We start from the raw sequence: 22,805 nt of genomic DNA on the forward strand, positions 1-22,805 counted from the left end.
CTATTTTCATAAATCTAGCAGAGATATACTGAATCTTAGAATTAGTTCTTTCCCTGCAGATCTGCTATCCTTTGCTTTACTAAGCGACTATTTTTTGAGGTGAATATGTTCAGCTAAACTCAAAGAAGAATTTGGAAACTATTCAAACTTCCTGGCAAAATTTTGCAAATTAATCTAAAGGTTACTTATTGCTTCTTTTTTATTAGAACGATACAGAAAGTTTTTTAAATGTTAGAAAGTTATTTAAAATGCTGTGTAATCCAAGTGAAGATGTTTGTTTATCCAATTCAAACTTGTAAATTTGTAAACACAAACTTACAAAAATCTGATGAGGTTTGAAAAAACAGAGATGTCTCTTTTGTGGCCAATACTTGGAATGTTTTTCCTCAAAATGCAGCAGAAGAACACAAAGTGGTTTCACTTGTCAGAATGATTAATATACTCTGGTGGTTTGGCTAATTTCCTACTCAAATATTGGCATAAACCCTGTCTGAATTCCTTTAGGAGCTTACTCTACTTTCCTTCCCGCCACATTTTGTTATGTTGGAACTAGCAAGCAGTGTTAAACAAGAATCATTTTTCACCTACAAGACTTTGCACCTCATAAAATGATATCCCTCCAGGGGCACCTGATCCGGTAGAATGATTAAGTCTGATAGATGTGCAATTTAATTTTATGGTACCCTAACAAGGAGAGCACTGTGGGCTCACACCAGCACTTGACACCCAAACCCATATATGATTTGAGTGTAAGAGTTTTCCCAGACAGGAAACATAAAGACCAAACATAAAGAGACGTACAGTAAAAAAAAAATGGTTCTCTAATCCAGCATTTGTGATATCAATGGGAAATCCATAAATGCACTAATACGGTATTTATCAACCTCAAGCTGCCTGGGGAATTCTTGGAGTTGAAGTCCACAGATCTTAAAGTCTCCAAGTTAGAGAAACACTGCAATAACATCAAGCCACTAAGAATCGTATGCTTCTTGGCATTATTTTCTTGACCAATGATAGCAATTCTCTCTGTGAATTTGTCTAGTTGTTTTTTTTTCTTTGTAGAACCATCATCAGAAAATGAATTCTAGAATTTAGTTGTGTATTTTGGATAAAACTGCTTCCTTTGGCTTTTCTTTCCTTCCCCCCCCCCTCCCGCAGGTGGACCCTCACATGCAAGAGGAAGCGTCATTGGACATATTAATGATGTTGAGTTTGGAATTGCTTTCCTGAATGCTACTGTAATAGATGGTCCAGATGAGGATATTACAAGTGTAGAAGCCAAAATTACAAATATCCCTTGGAATCTTGGTACAGCTGTTCCTTTTCTGCATTCAAGATTTTGTTTAGATGTATCAGATTTGCACCATTTGTTTTAGTCTTAATATTATAAATCAACGTGAAAGATCTATGTTTATCATGGCTACAACACTAGATATTATCAGGATTTCATAAATACAGAGCACATCTTATTTTTCCCAGGAGCATAGAGGCATTTAGGAAAATGGCACAGCACAAAACTAGTTCAGACTCTTGAGGGCCTGTGTGGGTTTCAAATGGCATTCTGTCTGTGTAGAAGGCCACCAGGACATTCAATAGCAGTAAGGGGACACCAGAAAGCAGGCAAATACATTGAGATCCTTGTGCTTCTATCAATACATTCTTTGTAATGTTGATTTATTCTATCCTTTTTATAAATTATTTATGGCAGTCATGAACAAAGAAAAAAAATATTCAGGATCTTCAAGTTTTGTGAGAGGCAGTTGTTTCTAGGAAGTGATTAACAAAAATATTTTCCAAAAAATACAAATATCAAGATGCTATGTTTACCATAATGTTATTCCTCCTAAAGGTCCTGTAATGAGAGTGCTGGTTTCTATTCTGAGTCCTATTTATTGGATAACAGCCAAGGAAATTAGAGAAGCTGTGAATGGCTTTTCGCTCACCAGTGCAGTTTTCAAGCGGGAAACACAAGTAGAATTTGCTACTGGTTAGTAAAAATAAGACACAGATGTTTCTTTTGCATAAGATCCAAATTATTTTCTTTTAGAAGTGTTGACAATTAATTTGCATATGATTCTAGGAAGAAGTGAACTTACAGAATGAACCCAAGGGCAATAACACCTTGATAGCCAAATGCTCCTTTATACTTTCCAAACAACAAATGTATACAAAATCCGTACATTAAAAAAAAGTATGTTTTAAAATATGCATGTTTATATGTACAATAAAATGTGTGCAACTTTCAATTCATGGTTTTAAAAAAGAATCCACAAACTAGTATGAAAAGTATGAAACAATTTGAATAAAATGGAAATTATTAGCTTGGTGCAAATTGGCAACTGAGGCAGAAAGACATTAATAACTGCCTCTATTTTTTTTTAAATCTTTAATAAATATGATTTTGGTATTTTTGGGTTGAAGCCTTTCTGTAATCATTAGCAAATATATATTTCAAGAAATGCATTTTTACAGCCATTTAGTTTCAGACTAAATGTTCTATGTCAATTCATTTCACACTTAAGGTGTCTTATGAAAATATACCCCATGCTCACATCATTCACTCATCAGAACTATTGTTGAAATCCATAGGGGAGCTAGTACGAATGACTCATGTTGCCCGTGGTTTGGATTCAGATGGTTATTTACTGTTGGATGTTGTCATCAGTGGCCATATACTACCGCTACAGTCAACAGCTGATGTTAATGTAAAAGTAAGTCAAGACATTACTGCAATCATAGGTATAAATTATTAAGACATTCCTTGCTATATACAGATTTCAACCATATCCAACTCTATGTCGTATTAAAGTGTGTGTGTGTGTGTGTGTGTGCATGTGTGTGTACATACACACACACACATACACTCCGTGTTTCCCCGAAAATAAGAAAAGGTCTTATTTTTTTTGACTCCCGAAATAAGCCCTTGGCCTTTTTTTCGGGGAGGTCTTATTATGTTTGAGGTGCAGGAAGCAGTGGTCACTCATGGCTGCTGCTGTATTGCAATATTTTTGGGGAGGGTTTATTTTAGTGCATGCGCTCAAAAGCCCAATTGGGCTTATTATCTGGGGAAGTCTTATTTTCAGGGAAACAGTGTGTGTGTGTGTGTGTGCGTGTGTGTGCGCGCACACACACACATACACACACAGATAGAGAGAGAGAGAATTTTTGGCTTCTTTAGGACTTCTGAAACTTGGCAAAGATGTAGTATGGTGAAACATTCCCATGAAGATAATTGTCTAAAATGTATTAGAATGCACTATCCAAAGACTGATCAGGCAACAAAATATTGTGTTTAGAAATGCCAAATCATGCATTTAATGAACAATATTTAATAAACATAATTCATAATAAACATGCTTTTATATGGTGGATTGTTTCCATTCTAAAGATATGCTAAAGATTGGTGCTTCTATTTAGCAGTTGCTTTGTCTAGCAGCCATTGAGTCTCTATAATCCTATAACATCTATTTGTTTCTTATTTACTGATAAAGGGCGACGTCCACTTCCTAATTCTGGTGTGCAAGAGAGATACAGTAGTCCTTCCTAGGGCTGCTTTTTTTGGCAATGTAAAAAAATCAAACTGCAAAATTGGATCTAGTTTCCATGGTGACACCTTCTCTTTATGCCATATTGTATTATTGTGGCTTGTTTTTAACTTTAAATATTAAAACCCAAACATTGAGTGTTGAAGCAAATAAAGTATCTAGTTCTGTAGATCTCACTGATACAACACATAACTTACTTTAAAAAAACATTCAAGAAATTGTAATGAAAAACAGTGATCTATGCATTCTAAAAATCACGAACACAGCCTGAAGTACACTTCTGTAATTTGCACAGAGAAATAAGAACATGAGATAGAGTGTACTGTTATAAAGTCTCAAAAACCAGAAATGAAATCTAATGAGGGTGAAGGTTCATTCTCCGAGCTTGTGGGTTTCTAATATTAGTACAATATCTAGTACAATATTTCTCCCTGAGCAGTGTGCCTATTTCTACAGAAATAGAAACCTCCTGAATCAATTGTTCATCTGCTTCAATTACTTGAGTCCTTCTAGCTTTGAAGAGAGCCTACATTAATCAGAAGTTGCTGGCTAGATGATAAAAGCCATTTTAATTGCCATTTTCCTTCTTCAAGCTTCTTCCAAGTTCTGCTCTCAATTTTTTTTAAAATTACCTATACTTCTTTATTTCCAGCAGAGGGAGATGCTGAGGTATCTTACTCTTCATGAGACCAAGAACATTTCTGCCTTCTGGGAAATGTGGTTTAATAGTCTAGCACAAAGAACTTATTACTGTCCCAACAAAAGTTAACCACTGGGAATAAATAAATCACTGGTGTCATATTATGTTGTTGGGGTACTGACTACTGTGAAAGGATAAATGAATCTTTGAGAATTGTTTTCAGGTTTGGGTGTAAAAGCACCAGATAGTGTTCTTTCCTCTTTTTAAATAAAATATTCATCTTCTGCTTCTTGATTTCCCTAAGGTAGTGCTGAATTTCTTTCCAGTGTACCTTAGTATATATTTTATCAATGTTCCACTGCAGGACAATTAGTAACAAGAAATCTGGATATTTTCAAATATGTAGACAAATGTGGCTATCTGAACTAGTCCTGTGGGTATGAAAGTAATTATTTTCCCAGAAGTGTTTTGCCCTTGCCTGCTTCCTCAGAAGGAGAGAGCGTGACTTGCCCAAGGTCACCGAGATGGCTTTGTGTCCAAGAAAGGGCTAAAACCTACAGTTCCATCCCCTCTACCCCCACCCCAATTTTTAGCCTGGTGCCTTAAAGTACATTTCTCATTTATTCCAAAAGTCAGAGGTAAACACGGAACTTTGGCTTTTGCCATTAATTTCTGCACTGAGAAAAAAACACTGACGTCATTCCTCTGGAAAACAAGTAATTGGGATCAGTATCAATTTCACCAATTTATTAAACCATATATCTACATAAGTATCGTTTGAAGTTTTAGATAGCAATACTTCTTTAATTTTAAACGATTGTGAATTTTTGCATGCTGAACAAGAAGAATTCTGTTTGCAGTTTCTTCAGCTTAAAGCTGTGATGTTCACTTTAGGATTATACAGAAGACTACATTCAAACAGGCCCTGGTCAGCTTTATGCTTACTCCACTCGACTCTTTAGCATAGATGGTGTCAGTTTACCTTACACCTGGAACCATACCATTACTTACGATCAGAATCGTGGGAAAATGCCTTTCCTGGTTGAAACACTTCAAGCCTCTTCTATTAAAACAGAATACAACCCACACGAAGAAGCTCTGACTTTTAAAATTGCTGCTTCCATTACAAAAGGTATGGATTTTGAGAAAAGTAGATACACACTTTATTTATTTATTTTTTAAAATATGTTTTGTCCTTTTCCTTCTTTACAATTTAGGTCAGATCACATGTGAAAAAGTGTCAGTAAAATGAGAATCCATATGCTAAAGCTTAATATAATTATATTTAACTAAATAAAGACTAGTTCAAATTTTAAAAAAAAACCTTTGTAGTGGTTGCACACAGATTTAGATGTTTGAGACTAATCATGCACTCATAAAAGTTTTATTATCTTACCGTTTGCTTATTTTGTAAATAAAGTTTTTTCAAGATACAATCATCCTTTGAGAAGTTATGACCTAATCTATCCAGGCAATTTTGGGGACATTGAACAATGGAGTACCAAACACAAATTGGTCATTGGCTAGGATAAATTTCCTTAATTCATGCTAGCCTTTTGCATCTTCCCAAAAGAATGAAAGTTACCTTTTTTCAATACTAATGAAGACAAAATGTCTCCTCTAAACATGACATTTGCCCTGGTAGCTGCAGTTGTTTGGGGGTGATGTTCTTTTCTTACAGTCAATACAAATGTTATTTTGGACTTAATTTTTAAAAATGTGATTCATAGAGACACATCATGTCCTTTTGGGGTAAATATTTTAGTTCTGAATAAAAACTTTTTGAACTAAGATGCACAGCAAGTCTATTAAGGTCTGCCTTAATAGAAAAAAAATTGAAATTCCACTAGCCCAACTGTTTTCTCAACAAAGAATTTGCAATGTAAGATGCAGCTGTGATAACCTTGACAGGCAGCAGTTTGGCCTCTAATGAAATACCTCTAATAAAGAAGAACCTGTCATTTTTCACTGCAATCTGCTCCAATGTGGAGAACTGTTTTATCATTATGATTTCAGTAATTAAAATCTGTTCCCATGCCATTTCATCCATCAGTTCTAATTCTTACCTCAGGAGCAATTTTAAAAAGTGTCTTCCATCTTTGAAGTGGTTGTCTTCTGAAAGATAAGAGTAACAATTTATATTAATCTGATTAGCCATTCCCTTCTTCCACAGGAGATCACAGCAACCAGTGTCCTAATGGGTTTAGTTTGGATTCCTCTGGTCCATACTGTTCAGGTGAGAGAATCCACAAACCTGACCATTGCAAAAATTGCAGCAAACCATATATTCTTCTTCCTCTTTCATGGACTGTTTTTTCTTCTTTCAGCTATCAAAACAAAAAGATAGTAAAGTAGTGTTGGTATAAATGTCCTTCCAGGTGTTTATTGATTTTTTTTTAAGGGCTATTTTCAGTGGTGGAAAATTCCAAAATTGCCTGAGGTAATAAACTGGCAAGTATATCTGAAATGCTGAAACTTGCTTTTACAATGTGGAGCTCCTAGCTTTAGCATATAACATGTTCTTTTAAATCAAACTGAATTTAAGTTTATTTTTCTTTTCTGACTTGCTTGATAATGAGTGAGTTCAAACAGCATCATCAACCTGGGCAGAATTTCAATGTGACTGTTTCTGGTTTATTTTCCTTACTATTATTGTAATGGTGCTAGCATTGTGGGAATTTCTTGTTGTGGGGAATAGAATATGTGGGCGTGAAAGAAACCTCTAGCAGACTCCATGCAGCTGTTGGCCTACAGATTGTACTCTTAGGTACTTAGATATCTGTTAATTATTCTGTTTCCCCCTCATTAGATGAAGATGAGTGTACAACTCAGAAACCATGTTCCCATATATGTCACAATGTTGTAGGAACCTATTACTGCTCCTGTCCCAAGGGTTTCACTATATCAGCAGATGGAAGAGCATGTCAAGGTAAGATCACTTTCTGAAATCTCTTGGAGGGCAATTGGTGACCCTGAAATCTAGGTGAGACCAAGGAGTAGCTTCTCCAGAGTGAGGCAACACTATATCTTCTCCAATCCAGTTCTATCTCATGAGCCATTATTTGTGGTAGATGGTTGCTCTTAATTAGGGAATTGGGGACCCAGAAACAACAATGGAGAATAAAGGAGCCATAAATTGAAAATAATAAAATGGCTTTTCTCTTAAGACCAGAAAGTAGCACAATAGCTGATAAGCTTCAATATGTTTTTTTTATTATGCCCATTTAAGCTTCTTCTGTATACTATCTTTTCCTGAGAAAATGGATGCTGCTTCTCCCAAGATGATATATTGAGATATGTCTATGCTTCAATAGAGCCTGTATTACCATTTGAACTTTATTATAGTTTTGTATTGCTATTTAATGCAGATATTGATGAGTGTGCCTTAGGGAGGCATTCATGCGTGGTTGGCGAAGACTGTGAGAACATTATTGGCTCATATCGCTGTGTGATTCAATGTGGAATTGGTTTTAGAAGAACACCAGGTGGATTGAGTTGCCAAGGTATGGAGATGACAAAATGTATCAAACACTTTCATTAAAGGGCCTAAGGCTCATTAAATAATACTTTCATGGGGATAAGGTGTTCCCTAGAATAGTAAGAAATATTGGAAAAACATGTACTGAGATTTTGCTTTCTCACAATGTGGTTTTCTGATCCTTTTTTAAAATAATTTCCAAATATCCAATATTATTAATAATCTTCCATTCAGACGAGCTAGGGTTAATATATGCTAGTAACTTTCTGATTTCATTCACAAGTTTTTAATGTGTGCCTTACAATTGCATTGAGCTGACATTTCAACGATCATTACATTACATTGTACCATTCTCATGGGGCAATTCCAGCCTTCAATTTCAAAGCATTTGCTTTTGGGACTGCTGTCCACAAGTACTTAGCTACTACTTAGGCAATGTTTTGGGCTCATGGTTATGTCCCTGAGGCACAAACATGGCTTAGTAATTGATTTTTATACCACTCATAACATTATCTCATTCCCAACCCACGGCTGCTTTTAGAAAAATAGTATTTTTTCTCTTTTTCCACTAAAATTTTGGCTATGGACATCTCCTAGCATATTCCAACAATAATGTGGTTGCTGATGAGGTCAGGCATCAGGATCTACTGAGCTCCTATTGGCCACTTTAGACTGTTGTGAGTCTGCCCTCTAGTCTCCATTCAGAGATGATTTTGTCCTGGGCAAACAGACAGGACATACTAAACATCTAATGTCTTCTAAGGCTTAACTAGCACTGTCTGACATATATTACTTCCCAGATTTAATGCTTGAGTGCACTAATCCTGCTAATTAGGAGAAGAGGCAGAGCCTGGGGTTGGAGTCAAGAGAGGAATCAATCTGAAGTCATTACGTTCCCACTAGTGATCTAAGTCCAGTCCCCCCTTGAATTCTATTGATTCTTATCTACCACCAATTTAATGTTGATTGACAGTTAACTAGATCTTGTCTATAGCCTTAAGGCAGGGGTGTCCAAACTTGGGAACTTTAAGACTTGTGGACTTCAACTCCCAGAATTCCCCAGCCAGCCTGGCTGGGGAATTCTGGTAGTTGAAGTCCACAAGTCTTAAAGTTCCCAAGTTTGGACACCCCTGCCTTAAGCAATAAATCTTATTAACTGCAACTTAACGTATGGCTCTGATTCTTCTTACCTGACAATTAACCTGAAAAGAAAACCAGTTTTAACTTATCCATGCTTGATGTCATAGACCCTCATAAAAAGGGTAGGATATAATCAATTAAAAGATAAAAGGTATATCAAAATCTAAAACAATGATAATTTTTAAAAAGCTGAAATATATACAATAAAGTATATATAACAAAAGTCTACAAAAAATCTAAACGGAAGGGTAGGAACATTAAAGGGATGTAGAAGAGTATAAAGTTAGCATGTGACAGGTTATATCTATCAAATTACAAAACACTCCAGTGTGATGAACTAGAGACTTATTTAGTCTGGTTTATGGCATAGGTCAGTGATGGTTAACCTTTTCGGTGCCGAGTGCCCAAAGGGCACGCGTGTACCTCAATCCCCAAAACTCAATGCATGCGCTCCCCCGCACATGTGCCCCCCCCCCCCCACGCATGGATCCCACCTACCCCCATTTTGGGTTCCAGGTTGGTGCAGGAGACTTTTCAGGTCCAAAACAGGGCACGGGGGAGCTCACATTCTCTGCAGTTTCTCCCCAGCGTGCCCAGGCTTTCTCCTTCATTTCTGCCACGGAGAGGCACCAGCGGCGGGTGGAACCTGCGGAGATGAGGGAAGGCACGGGCAGCAGGAATGCAGGAGAAAGCTAGGGCGCACTGAGGGGGAGAAAGGTAGGATGCGTTGGGAGGAAACTGTAGAGATCAGGGAAGGCCCCGCCCCATGTGTGGCAGAGACCCAAAGACCAGCTGGCCGGTGGGAGGTGCACACACATGCACGATGGAGCTGAGCTGGGGCGAAAGGGAGGGTTCTGTGTGCCACCTGTGGCATGTGTGCCATAGGTTCGCGATCATGGGCATAGGTCATCTTCTGATGGATTTTAAGAGCTGCACAGAACCTGCAGTACACATTCTAGAGGAAATTGGTATCTGAAAGCTGAAGGGAGGTGTAGAATTTTGAAGTCTGTATATTTGAACAATAATGATAAACTGGGGATTAGACATATCTGTCTATAATACAGGCATTGGAGAAGCACATACTCTGTTGCTTGTGTGTGTCCAGAGACATGGGGGCATTGACTCCTTGGATAAGGAGTTTTCCTGCAATATAGACAAGTGGTATAGAGGAGTGAAAAATGACAAACCTGGGCAACCACAAAGCACTACAAAGACATACAGTACACGTTTTATGATGTAATAAACCTAGAAGTGCTGAGCGGTGGCTCAGTGGCTAAGACGCTGAGCTTGTCGATCAGAAAGGTCAGCAGTTCAGCAGTTCGAATCCCTAGCACTTTGTAATGGAGTGAGCTTCCGTTACTTGTCCCAGCTTCTGCCAATCTAGCAATTCAAAAGCATGTAAAAATGCAAGTAGAAAAACAGGAAACACCTTTGGTGGGAAGGTAACAGCATTCTGTGCGCCTTCGGCATTTAGTCATGCCAGCCACATGACCACGGAGACGTTTTCGGACAGCACTGGCCCTTCAGCTTTGAAACGGAGATGAGCACTGCCCCCTAGAGTTGGGAATGACTGGCACATGCGTGCAAAGGGAATCTTTACTAAACCTAGAAGTCATCCTTTCTTCCTCCTGGGTTTTGCTTCTGCTTGGCAGCAAAAATGCCAGGTAGTTTTCTAGCATTACAAAGCTGGATGCAAAGAAATAGGTCAAAATGTCCTTATTATTATTATTATTCAACAGATGTAAATGAATGCCAAGAGTCTCACCCTTGTCATCAACATTGCTTCAACACCATTGGAAGCTTCCACTGTGGATGTGATCCAGGCTATCAGCTGAAAGGCAGAAAATGCATGGGTACAAATTTGACATAATCCAAAGTGGGACTGGAATGGCTTTTCACTTGTGGGTGAATACTTTACCCAGCATAGCCGAAATTTAACAGTCACTGAATATACTTGTACACAGTGGATTCTGAGCATTCAGACAATTTATTTCCATGCTTTTTGAAGTGTAGTTTTTCACTGTGTTGATGTAATCAATCATTATTCCTTGACTTGCAATATGCATGGCTTAAATAAAATAAGTATTTGGGAAAATCCATGAGGTACATCTACCTATTTCCGTTTCTCTTCAAGATCAGTTTACCTACAAAGCAGTACATGTGATTCAGTGATGAATGGGTTGTTTTAAACATAGAAGCCCTGAGAAATGTCCTGCTAGCAGCCTTGAAGTTTCTAGTTATTCTGCTCCATTCAGATATTAAGAATGTCAGCTGATGTGATTCTCCATTCCCTTTTTCCCAATAGAGGGAAAAATCTGTATTCTCCTAACTTGACTCGATCCAATAGCATTGTCCACTGCTTGCAGAATAGATGCTATCTCTCTCCTACTTTGGAGGAGACGGTGGGGTGGCAGGGAAGCCACAGAAAGATTGCCCTTTGAACAAATGAGGCAACCGTGAAATTTAATTATTTAATTTCATCTTGCTTTTTTTTTAAAAAAAAAAAAAGATGTGAATGAATGCAGACAAAATGTATGCAGACCTGACCAGTTATGCAAGAATACACGAGGTGGCTATAAATGTATTGATCTGTGTCCAAGTGGAATGACCAAAGCAGAAAATGGAACATGTATAGGTTTGTACATTTAGTTATCATATTATTTTCAGGATATAATAGAGAACTAGCTGTTTCCATTATCCTACCCTATTTCTCTCAAATTTGTGAATGATAGTCATGGATCATTGATATTACCAAATATAATCATGAATATTACATGAACTTATGATGGTCACAAAAGAGATCTAGACTCTTTAGCACCTTTTTCAACTAACACATTTTAATAAAAGACCTTAGCCTTAATGAGCTGCAGCTTACTTCATCATATCCGTATAGCCACACACACACACACACACACACACACACACACACTTTTCTGTCTATTGGCTCACCCTAGGAGCCATCCAGGCAGAAAGCCATTTTTATGTTGCCTTGTTACATTTGTGTTGCATTTGGCTTTCTGCCTGGATGGCTCCTAGGGTGAGCCGATAGACAGAAAAGGGAAGCACTATGCTCCCTCCCATATTTGGGCATACCAGGAGTTGTGACACAATACATACCTATTTCCCTGGCTTAGATGATAAAGGAGGAGAGCCTGTGGCTTAGTGGCTATTACAACTGCCTAATATGTACATATATACAGCCCAGGTTCAATTCCCAGTAAGGGTATGGCTAGCCTATGAGAGCTAAATAGCTTGAAATACATCTATACTAGTCTCCCTTTATTTATTTATCAGCACAAATGCAACACAAATGTAACAAGTGTGTATATATGATGAAATGATCTGCAGCTCACAAAAATCAGAGCCTTTAAATAAAATGTGTCAATTGGAACAAGTTCTATCAGTTGTCCGACATTTTGCTACCATAGACTAACATGGCTCACTTCCATGTTATTCCTCATTTCCTGCTGGTGAAAAATATTCTGACATTACTTTTTAAGAATATAAGCAGTGAAAATGAGCAGATTCAAGATAATTCACATGTTCCTTAGAAGGCATCTGGTACTAATTTGACTAACATGTAAAGTCCATTTCCATGAGCTGGGCAACCATATAAATCTGATTAATAAATAAATATTTATAACTAACACATAAATATTTCAAAACTGAACTATGATTTTTAAAAAAGCAGTTGAGGAAGGTTTGCAACCCTATAAGTATATACAGTATTCTCATCCAGAAAAATGAATATTTTCTTTTTCGTAATGCAAGATGTTGTGTTCCTCATCAGATATCGATGAATGCAAAGATGGTACTCACCAATGCCGATACAACCAGATTTGTGAAAACTCAAAAGGAAGTTATCGGTGTGTGTGCCCAAGAGGCTATCGATACCAGGGAGTTGGAAGACCCTGTGTGGGTAAGTCAGAATCTGGAATTGAATAAATGTTAGGTCTATAGATAAGAATTTAAATGGCAAATTGTGACTTGGACTACGTGAACCTGGATATGGTGGCCTTTGATAAGTTTATATGATGCGTGTTGTCCTCTTGTGCTCCAAATTACATGATGTTCTTTGAATCCAGATTATTTTCACAACCCTAATAAATTGGAATAATATTCTTGTGAATATTATCTGCTATTGGTAGCTGCCTAGGAAGCTCAAGGTACTATTCTTCTTGAAATTAGTAGTCTTCAGAGGACTGAGCTTTTAAGACTTTTATTGTGGGGGGAAAAGCCCATCAGCTTCTAATTTCATGTATGAATGCAAAAAAATCCCAGGAAATATAACTATTCACAAAGGCTAAACATTTACCTGGGGCACATTCCCCCCTCCCCCAATAGGCATAATGCAGCAGGAATGGGAGACGGTGTCCCATAAATAGTCCCTATCTCTAACAGGCACTCATATTTCCTGCTTGTATGGGAAAAAGCTGACGTAAAACTTTAATACTCCTTTTAAAGTTTGTGTGCTTAAAACATTGTCTGTGGCCTTTTTTGCAATCATAGTAAGAAAATAAACAAAATAAAATTTAAGCATGGGACATCTTAACACAAAAGTGACATGCTTCCTTTAATCTACAGATTCAAGGTATATATTTAGTATAGTATATATTTCAATTGATTGTCATTCAAAAGATGACATATATTTTAAAACATAAATTGGTCCAAATTTTCTTCAAAGTACCATTGTGCCAGGTAGGTTTACCCCGAGAACGCTTGAATGTCATTGCAGGAGCCTTGTGACTATTTAAAGGTTAAGCAAATACTGAAAAATTCCAGATCAAGGAAAAGCAAGGCCTCTATTTTGTTCACTGTGTGTAGAGAACGCTTCATTTGCCGTAAAAGTGTGCATGTTTAGCTAGGGTGATCTCATGGTTTTCATCGAATGTTGCACAAGAAGATTAATGCATGTACTGTCTATGTTTTGTGGTTTTAGAATCACATTTGTAATTTCAGCGTGTTCCGCAGACTGATGAGTTTTTATGTTTTGTTTTGTTTTTTTGTTTATGTGTGTTTTTCCTCCTTCCCCTTGTTACATGGTGTGTTGCTTTGGAATCATGTCCCATGAGCAGACATTAATGAATGTGAACAAGTGCCTAAACCTTGTGCATATCAGTGCGCCAACATGCCCGGCAGCTTCAAATGTATCTGTCCTCCTGGACAACATTTATTAGGTGATGGCAAATCTTGCGCTGGATTGGAGAGGTTCTCAAATTATGGCACCTATTACAATAGCTATAATTATGCTCAGTTCTCCCCCATGAGAGACAACTATCGACCTCAACAATATATCAGGCACTCCTCCAATCTCTACAGCTCCTACTCAGAGTATAGGAACAGCAGAATTCCCATCGCCAGGACTAGAAGAAATGTTAGAGAGCCTTGCCCTGAAGGCTATGAGGCAAGAAATAACAAATGTATAGGTAAATGTCACACCTGTATATGTGTGTATATGTATGTACTATATATGTCTGTACATATGATGCATATTCTTTCTTTTTGTTTTTATTTTGCTGCTCATTCCACTTAGGAGCTGCCAACAAAGACAGGTTGTTTGTCATTGTTAGAGTTCAAAGCCCTAAGGGCCTGTCTACATGAATAAATGTATTTCTTCATTTATTCCTACCCAATTAGAAAGATATTTTTAAAGGTTCTTTGTTGTGTGTGGTGGCCAAAAATGAGTACAATAAGAAGCTGATTGTTTTCTCCAAACTGCAACGCTATTAATAGCAAGGTATATCCTGGATCTTCATTGCTTAGAATTAGACCCAAACTTAGAGCTTCTTCTTTCAAAATACTATTACTGCAGGCTCTTAAAATGTATACTGCATATGGTGGACTTAAGAAAGTACAAGTAATCACTTAACTACAGTTCGGTTCTGGAAACTCCATAGCTAAGCAATATGGTTGTTAGGTGAAACATCATATGACCACAATGACTTTGGACATCACTTCTTCTGCTGGTCATTAAAGAAATTAAGCATGCCCTTTAAGTAAAATAGTACATGACTGTGACTTGCAATTTCATTTTCTAGCTTTTCCATTGATTCTACTGGTTAGAAGCCAGCTGTAAAATGTGTGAATGATGATCACATGACCACAGGGCATTGAGATGGTTGTAAACACCTGCCAGTTGCAAAGTACTTAAATGTCAGTCATGTGACCACAGGGTTGTTGCAACATTAAGTGTGAACTGTTCACTGTTCAAAGTTACGACTGCACTAGAAAAGTAACTTTGTGAGCAGTATACTTTTTTAGTGCAGTCGTAACTTTGAACAGCTGTTAAACAGGGCAGTTGTTAAGTGAAATCTGCATGGTTTCATTCTGTTAGTTTTATGCAAACATAAGGAGGAAATGGGAGGAGAAATTGCTTTTAAAAATGCAGAGGTTCAAACATGGGATTGTTTATTTTCAATGCAGCCATTAAGAACAATGATTTTAAAGTGTGATACAATTGCCACAAGCACATGTAAAAATTAGGTTGATAGGCCCTTTCTTCCATCTCATTGAGAGCTTTTAAACATGTCAAACAAACATTGTATGGTCAAATTAAAGCATATCTTAAGATATTTCTAGTAGGTGCTTCTTTTCCCTCTTATTCAAAAGAAGATGGAAGAGATCCATTTCCAATCAACATGACAGAATTTGTTTGGTTTTAGATCCATTCTGGATTGGAACCCATGCAGTGCTTAAAATAAGTTTGAACTTTAGTCTCTTGTGTTTAACCTCCCACACTCCATCTCCATCTGATCCAGTTTCCCCTCTTAGAACATTGCTTATTTAGTGGATGTATCTACATGTGTTAGCTGAAAAAAGATATAACTCCCCAAACAAACAGCAGATGTGACCCCAAGGGCATGAGCTGATTGGTCATGTGAGTAGAAGCACATTTGCCCAACATTTAAAATGTTTAGATGCCAGAGCATCCATATCCTAGACCAATGGATCTCAACCTGTGGTCCGCGGACCCCTGGGAGAAGGTGAAATGTTGTCACAGTGGGTCTGCAAAGTCTTGAAGAAATGTTATGATTTAAATCTTGAATTAAGTTTTGGGGAATCCATGGTCATGGTCCATTTGGCCACAAAAGGCTTTTAAAGGAGGTCCTTGGTGAAGAAATGGTTGCGAGCTAGTCTTACAGTACATGAAAGACTAAATAAAAGCAAGCTGGATTACCCTGGTGATTCAGGTCATATTCTTCTGTTTTATAGCAGTGTTGTTTCTTCTCAAAAGTTCCCAAATCTATGATGAATAATGTCTGATTTTCTGAGTGAAAGATGCTGAGCTTGTTGAGACTATGAGGAAGGCATTTGTACTCAGTGGGGGATTTTCCCTAGGGAGTTATATTTTATGCTCCTGGCTTCCAAAAGACAGAAGTAACTTTGGCAGTGATGATTCTGTCCATCTCTGCCAGCCTTCAAAACGGTGTGGACTGAACCTCAGGCTTTGAGTCTTCTCACTTCTTCAGACATACTATGGTGCTGACAGACATTTTTACAACTAGCAGTTATCAACTTTACATTCTCTTTACTTTCTTTTTTGAAGGATTGGACAAGAGGCTCCTTGTCTAATAGTTGAAAGGACTTCGAAAATAGCTTTATATGTCAACCTCAAAAGCTTTGATTGTGGCAGGATTCCTCAGATTTGCTAAACTGCATTTGCTAAGAAAAAAATAGTCTAAATACAGCCAAACTCTAGTTGTATATGTCTGTGTCTCTGTGTTGGAATTTAATATTTGGAATCCTGCCTTAATTTACTTTACTTTATTTCATATTTCTAGACCGCCCCCTCTCTTTTTTTTATCCTTAATTGAGCTTTCCTTTCTTAGCCTGTCACTTTACCCAGAATATTAATGTTTGGGTGGGTTTTTTTTTTAAATTTTGCAGACATTGATGAATGTGAGAACAGAGGTGTATGTCAGCATGAATGCAGGAATACCTTAGGAAGTTACCAGTGTTTTTGCCCATCAGGTTACCGAATCATGCCCAATGGCAAAACATGTCAAGGTAAGAAAATGTCTTGACAGAGGGGAAAAATTAAAATACAAGAATTAAAATTCATCAGTATAATTCATCAGTGCCTTAGAAATTCAGTTGATATTGTGATAGATAGCAAATATCTTAATGCATTAATCGTTTCAATAATGGCCTTTGTTCATGTGAGAGTTTAACAAGAGTTGTCTTTAAGGTAGGGCAGTGTTTCTATCTGCTCATACTAAAGAGTACTAAGCTAATTAGTATGTTTTGCACATCACTAAGAATATAGATGTAGGGGGTGAGACGGGTCAGTGGTTAAAGATGCAGAGCTTTTCAGCTCGAAAGCTGACAGCCTGGATTTGGGACCCGAGCCCTGCATGATAGGGTGAGCTCCTGTTACTTGCCTCAGCTCCTACCCACCTAGCATTTGAAAGCAATAAAATGTTAGTAGATAAATAGGTACCACTGTTGTGAGGAGGTCACAGCAGGCTGTGCACCTTGGCATCTAGTCATGCTGGCCACATGATCCGGGGTGGGTTCCTGAACCGGTTAGTACCAGTTTGCTGCTTGCTTCACTTGCGCATGGCGGTCGTGTGTTGTTGGCGCATGCACATTTGACTAAAAATTGTTCTGTGCATGCGTAGAGGCAGAAGACACTGGAGAACCTGTTCAGTGTCAGGCCTGGGTTGCTGTTGGTTCTGCGACCCAGTCCTGAATTTCACTACCAGTTCAGCCAAACTGATCCAAGGCAGCAGCAACTCACCTCTGACATGATCATAGAAATGTCTTTGGACAATGCCGGCTAAGAGACGGAGATGAGCACTGTCTCCTAGCATCAGACATAACTGGGAAAGGAAAACCTTTACTTTTAGCTTTAAGAATAGCAATAGCAGTAGCACTTAGCCTGATATACCACTTCACAGTGCTTTACAGCCCTCGCTAAGCGGTTTACAGAGTCAGCATATTGCCCCCAACAATTTGGGTCCCCGTTTTATCCACCTCAGAAGGATGGAAGGCTGAGTCAACCTTAAGCCTGGTGAGATTCGAACTGCCAAATTGCAGTCAGCCGGCAGTCAGCAGAAGTAGCCTGCAGTACTGCACTCTAACCACTGCACTACTGCAGTGGATAATAGGGAAAGGGGACAGTTTCTTATAGGAACACGAATAAGATGACTGCAATGAATCACAATTTTGCAACAAAGAGTTTTCATTTTTTTTAAAAAAATTAAAACTCTTTGGGACTTCCAGTGGGAGCTTGACACAAAATCATAGCAAGACACAGGAAAAAAAAAATGAGTGGCCACTTGGAATTAAAATTTGTAACAGTTAGCCTTTTCTTTCTTTCTTTAATCCTATATTTTAATATATTTGGTGGGAAGCAAATGGCTCCAATAGAAAGAAGATATTTATTTTATTTATTTATATGCATATTTTATAAAATATTCCTTTATATGCATGACAATGATCGCTCTGTGTCATTCCCTATTGGTGCTGTTTATCTGGGATGCAAAGTGGAAAAAAAATGAAATCAATGAATGGCCTACCTGAATTTTTCCTCCCTTTTGAATTATATCAGACGTAGATGAATGCCTTGAACAGAACATCTACTGTGGACCAAACCACATGTGTTTTAACATGAAAGGAAGCTATCAGTGTATAGAAACTCCTTGCCCTCCAAACTACCAACGAGATCGTCTTTCTGGGTATGCTTTATCTTCATCTCTATTTTTTCCAGGAGTTCTTTATGATTTGGTAATTTAGTAGAGCATAACACACACACACACACACACACACACACACTGTCCTCATTTAGCATGCACAATTGGGGACCAACAACTCGATCTTTAAGCAAAGTGGTCAATAAGGGATATTGCAACAGTGCTTATGTTCAACAGTGATAATGTTAATTTAACAACCTACTTAAAAAGTCTCTCAGTTTGTGAGACTTAACATATACATTTATTTGAATTTACCCATATCATCACATTGTTCCACTTCTGGGTAATTCCATGGGAATAAGAAAGAGTAAACTGAAGTACAGTAATTAAAAATACAAAATAAGAATGCTTCATGCAAACTGTTCTCACTTCAATTTCATGACAAATCAGACTTGCTAGAGGCAACATGTATATTTGAATACATTTTTATTTAAGCCGTGTTTTGAAACAGGCAAAACTGTTTAAAGCTGATTCTTATCTGCCAACATTCTTGTTGATTTATTTCTATATAAATAATCAACAGAATCACCTAAGTATATATTCTGGGTCCAATCAAACCAGCGATGATCTGGGTTTTACAACTGTGGATAAGATTTGATGAAGCGAGGTAAAGAATAGTAGAAATTGATTAGATTAATTCTAGACTAATATACACAACTGTTTCTTTTCAGATCGTGCCTCAAGAACTGCCCGCCCAATGACTTGGAATGTGCCTTGAGCTCTTATGCCTTGGAATACAAACTTGTATCTCTCCCGTTTGGGATTGCTGCCAATCAGGATCTAATCCGATTAGTTGCCTATACTGAAGATGGAGTGATGCACCCAAGGACCAGTTTCCTTATGGTGAATGAGGACACCAGCATCCCCTTTTCACTCAGAGATGAGAACTTGAAGGGTGTGGTGTATACCACGAGGCCTCTGCGAGAGCCAGAGACTTATCGAATGAGAGTCAGAGCCTTTTCTTACAGCAGTGATGGAACCATTGAATATCAGACCACTTTCATAGTCTATATAGCTGTGTCTGTTTATCCTTACTAGGAGAAGCCTTGCCCCAAATAATCAAAGTATGTTAACCACATGCATACATCCCGCTGGGTGTCACCACTTTCAGAATGACTGCTCATCTCTAAACAGTTGGAGACTGTGCAACTTGGGAGAAAATGGTGCTACGTTTCTTATTTCTGACTGCCAACCTTGTTGCAATAATGCCATCTTGACAAAAATAACTGTAGTCTATGAATCATTGGAATCTTACCACATGCTTTATTTATTACACTGGAGCAATCACCTCCCAAAGATTGTTCTGCTGACTCTTTGGAACTAGTTAGCGATAGTAATTAGGCAATTATTTAGTGCTAAAAGAATAACATGTAAGGATGTTTTTATTTCTTTCCCAAACATGAAAACAAAATAATGTCCATGATACAGTATGAAAATAAATATGGTATAGTTGGTGTTTTTTTTTAAACAAAATATCAAGAAATGTTTGCATAATCACAATAGTTTTTATTTAACACTTGGTGGAAAGAGTAACTTTCCTGGGCATGACACAAAGGTAAGATAGTAATTGGTAATAATTGAAATATAATTGTAAGAAAAGCAGGACAGATTGTGAGAATCCTAGACAGTTGTTTGCACATAATGCACAGCCCCAATAACAGAATAACAGAGTTGTAAGGGACCTTGGAGATCTTCTAGTCCAACCTCCTGCTCACACGCTACCATTTCTGACAAGTGGTTATCCAGTGTTTTCTTTAAAACCTTCAGTGATGGGCACCCACAGTTTCAGAAGGCAAGCTCTTCCACTGGTTGATTGTTCAAGCTGGCAATGCAAACAAATAGTAGCCAATTTGTCCTCCAGAGGGGATACATCTGTCACATGGCTGAAAAATAAAGCTGTAATAAAGCCCTAATGCAGGAAAGATAATTGCCCTTGCCCTCAAATAGTACATTTTATGGCTATTTTATTTGATGTACAAGCTAGGATCAACAGTCAGCTTTTGCACTGGTTACCTGGAACAAAAAGTGTGCAAAGAAAGAAATTCAACTTTCTTCTTCAAGGGTTAACTAAAGAACTTAAAATTATATTAAAACTTGCTTACCCCAAATACCAAGTTTGGTTTTAAAAGTGTTAAACGTCAAAACACTGTATAAGGTGGTAATAAACTCTGGAAGTAATTTTTGCCAAGATGTATTCTATTTTTATGAAAGTATATGTATATATAAGTTTGCTTGTATGTTTTCTCTATATAATGTAAGGGCTTTTTTCCCTCAAAAAAAGAAAAAGAAAAAAGAAAACCAAGTGTTTTACCAAAGAATTTTGTTTACCCAGTGGTACTAACCAAATAAAACTTCGCTTGCTCTTTTTTACTATTAAATATAGCAAGATTGTTATAAATTGTTTATTATCCAATGTTTCTGAAATCTGTTTCAATTTCTAGATTACTGCTGCCATGAGAATTCCAAAAAATATTATCAAATTGTGATATTTTTTCTTGTGCAATATATTGCACTAAAGATATCATTATACACTTATATATTTATAATTATATTGAATTATAATTATAATTATATTGAATTATAATTATAATTATATTGAATTATAATTATATTGAATTATAATTATATTGAATTATAATTATATTAAATTAAATATAATTATTATATTGGATTAAAATTAAACTATAAATTAAGATTTAATACATATAAAATCCAGTCAAAATTAGGTTTTGGAGTAATGCCACTATTCCTCTGCAACAACACTCACATTCCATGTCCTTTGTAATGAACTTACTGAATTTACTCAGTATTCCAGTTTCTAATGACTCTGAGCAGTGGTGGGTTTCAAATTTTTTTAGAACCTATTCTGTAGGTGTGGCCTGGTTTGTGGGAGTGTCTTGGCGGTCGTGTGACTGGGTGGGCATGGGAAACTTGGAAAATGTGGTGCTTAGCAACCAAATTTTTTGGCTCAATTGTGGTCATAAGTCAAGGACTATCTCTGCCTTCCTCTGCAAAGCAGCCTTATCCTAGTAAACTTCTTCTCCTTTCTGGCAATTTTCCTTTCTGTTAGAGGCACCAAAATAAACCAGATGATATAAGGTTTCCTGCTGGGGCAGGGCGTTGGACTAGATGACCTCCGAGATCCCTTCCAGCCCTAGATTGCTGTGCTGTTTCAAAGCATTTTTTAAAGCCATGTCTAGTGCCAGGATTAACAGTCTGTCCTTCTTCTCCTTTCTCTTTCTTTCTCTCTCCCTTCCTTCCTCTTTCTTCTTTTCTTTCTTTTTCCCTTCCTTTCTCTTTCTTTCTCTCTTTCTCTCTTTCTTTCTTTCTTTCTTTCTTTCTTTCTTTCTTTCCCCTCTCTCTCACACAGATTTTAGGAATCACATCTAAAGGACCTCTAGAAGTCTTGTTCAAAACTGATTGTACTCCATGACAAAAGCTTTAGCTCAGATTCGTTAACTTGACTATAAATGATCCCATTTAGATAATTTAGGTTTTTTTTTAAGAATGTGGAAATGAACAAAACAATATAGTAGGGAAAGGAAGGAAGGAAGGAAGGAAGGAAGGAAGGAAGGAAGGAAGGAAGGAAGGAAGGAAGAAGGTTGGAAGGAAGGAAGGTTGAAAGAAAAGAAAGGTGTTCAGTTCTTAATATTTGAATGTATCTTCTTAATAAACATACTAGTAATAATGTATTACAATATTTCCTTTCTCTCTCCCCCCCTCCCTCTCTTCCTAAAAATTATTTGGGGCCACATGCAATTCTTCCTTCTTTCACCTCCCTCTACTCTCCTTCCTTCCATCTCATTTCTTTTGTTTCCTTCCCTCCTTCCTCTTTAATGGGGGGGGGGGCAGCTGGACTTTGAGTTCTCACGCTCAGTTCCCCTAAAAATCCGCCACTGGCACAAACCCACTTCTTCCTTCTTCGTTCCCAATTCTCCTGTTGATTTGATCAAAGCAGCGGGGAAAGGGGGAGGAGGCGAGTGGAAACAGTGGATGGACCCAGGCACTTGAGCGCACACCTTTGGAGACAAATAATTGGGAAGAGATTCACACCAGAAGCTTATAAAATCTCCCCACCACTTCCCGAATAGACGTGTGTGCATGCACACATTCTCCTCCCTCTCTCCCTTTCTCTTATACTGGATTGGCTGTTCCGATCGGCACTTGAATCAGCTGTAGACGCTTGACAGGGTAATTACCGGCCGCGCCCTGAGGCGATTGACTTTTTATCAATATCTCCCTGAGCCTTTTCCTTCGGCTGGCAGAAGGAGAGCGAAGCCGCTTTGGCCACTCTCTTCCAGAAGCCC

General features: G+C 37.7%; 1 protein-coding gene across 1 annotated transcript in view; it reads left to right on the top strand.

The window, feature by feature from the left end:
- The window catches only part of HMCN1 (hemicentin 1), a gene marked incomplete at its 5' end in the record, with an annotated part of 236,014 nt that extends 215,161 nt beyond the window's left edge, over nt 1-20,853 (top strand). Inside the window, 14 exons of the mRNA XM_081947388.1 lie at nt 1,159-1,308; nt 1,850-1,987; nt 2,590-2,711; nt 5,080-5,317; nt 6,359-6,421; nt 6,995-7,114; nt 7,554-7,688; nt 10,543-10,656; nt 11,313-11,438; nt 12,594-12,722; nt 13,879-14,229; nt 16,691-16,810; nt 18,357-18,483; nt 19,170-20,853. Coding sequence (XP_081803514.1) covers nt 1,159-1,308; nt 1,850-1,987; nt 2,590-2,711; nt 5,080-5,317; nt 6,359-6,421; nt 6,995-7,114; nt 7,554-7,688; nt 10,543-10,656; nt 11,313-11,438; nt 12,594-12,722; nt 13,879-14,229; nt 16,691-16,810; nt 18,357-18,483; nt 19,170-19,536 — 2,300 coding nt within the window. The 3' untranslated portion in view covers nt 19,537-20,853. The remainder of the gene's footprint in view (nt 1-1,158; nt 1,309-1,849; nt 1,988-2,589; nt 2,712-5,079; nt 5,318-6,358; nt 6,422-6,994; nt 7,115-7,553; nt 7,689-10,542; nt 10,657-11,312; nt 11,439-12,593; nt 12,723-13,878; nt 14,230-16,690; nt 16,811-18,356; nt 18,484-19,169) is intronic.
- Nucleotides 20,854-22,805: the final 1,952 nt, after the last annotated feature.

The sequence above is a fragment of the Natrix helvetica genome, assembly GCF_964273705.1.
Source record: "Natrix helvetica genome assembly, chromosome: 3".
NCBI lineage: Eukaryota > Metazoa > Chordata > Lepidosauria > Squamata > Natricidae > Natrix > Natrix helvetica.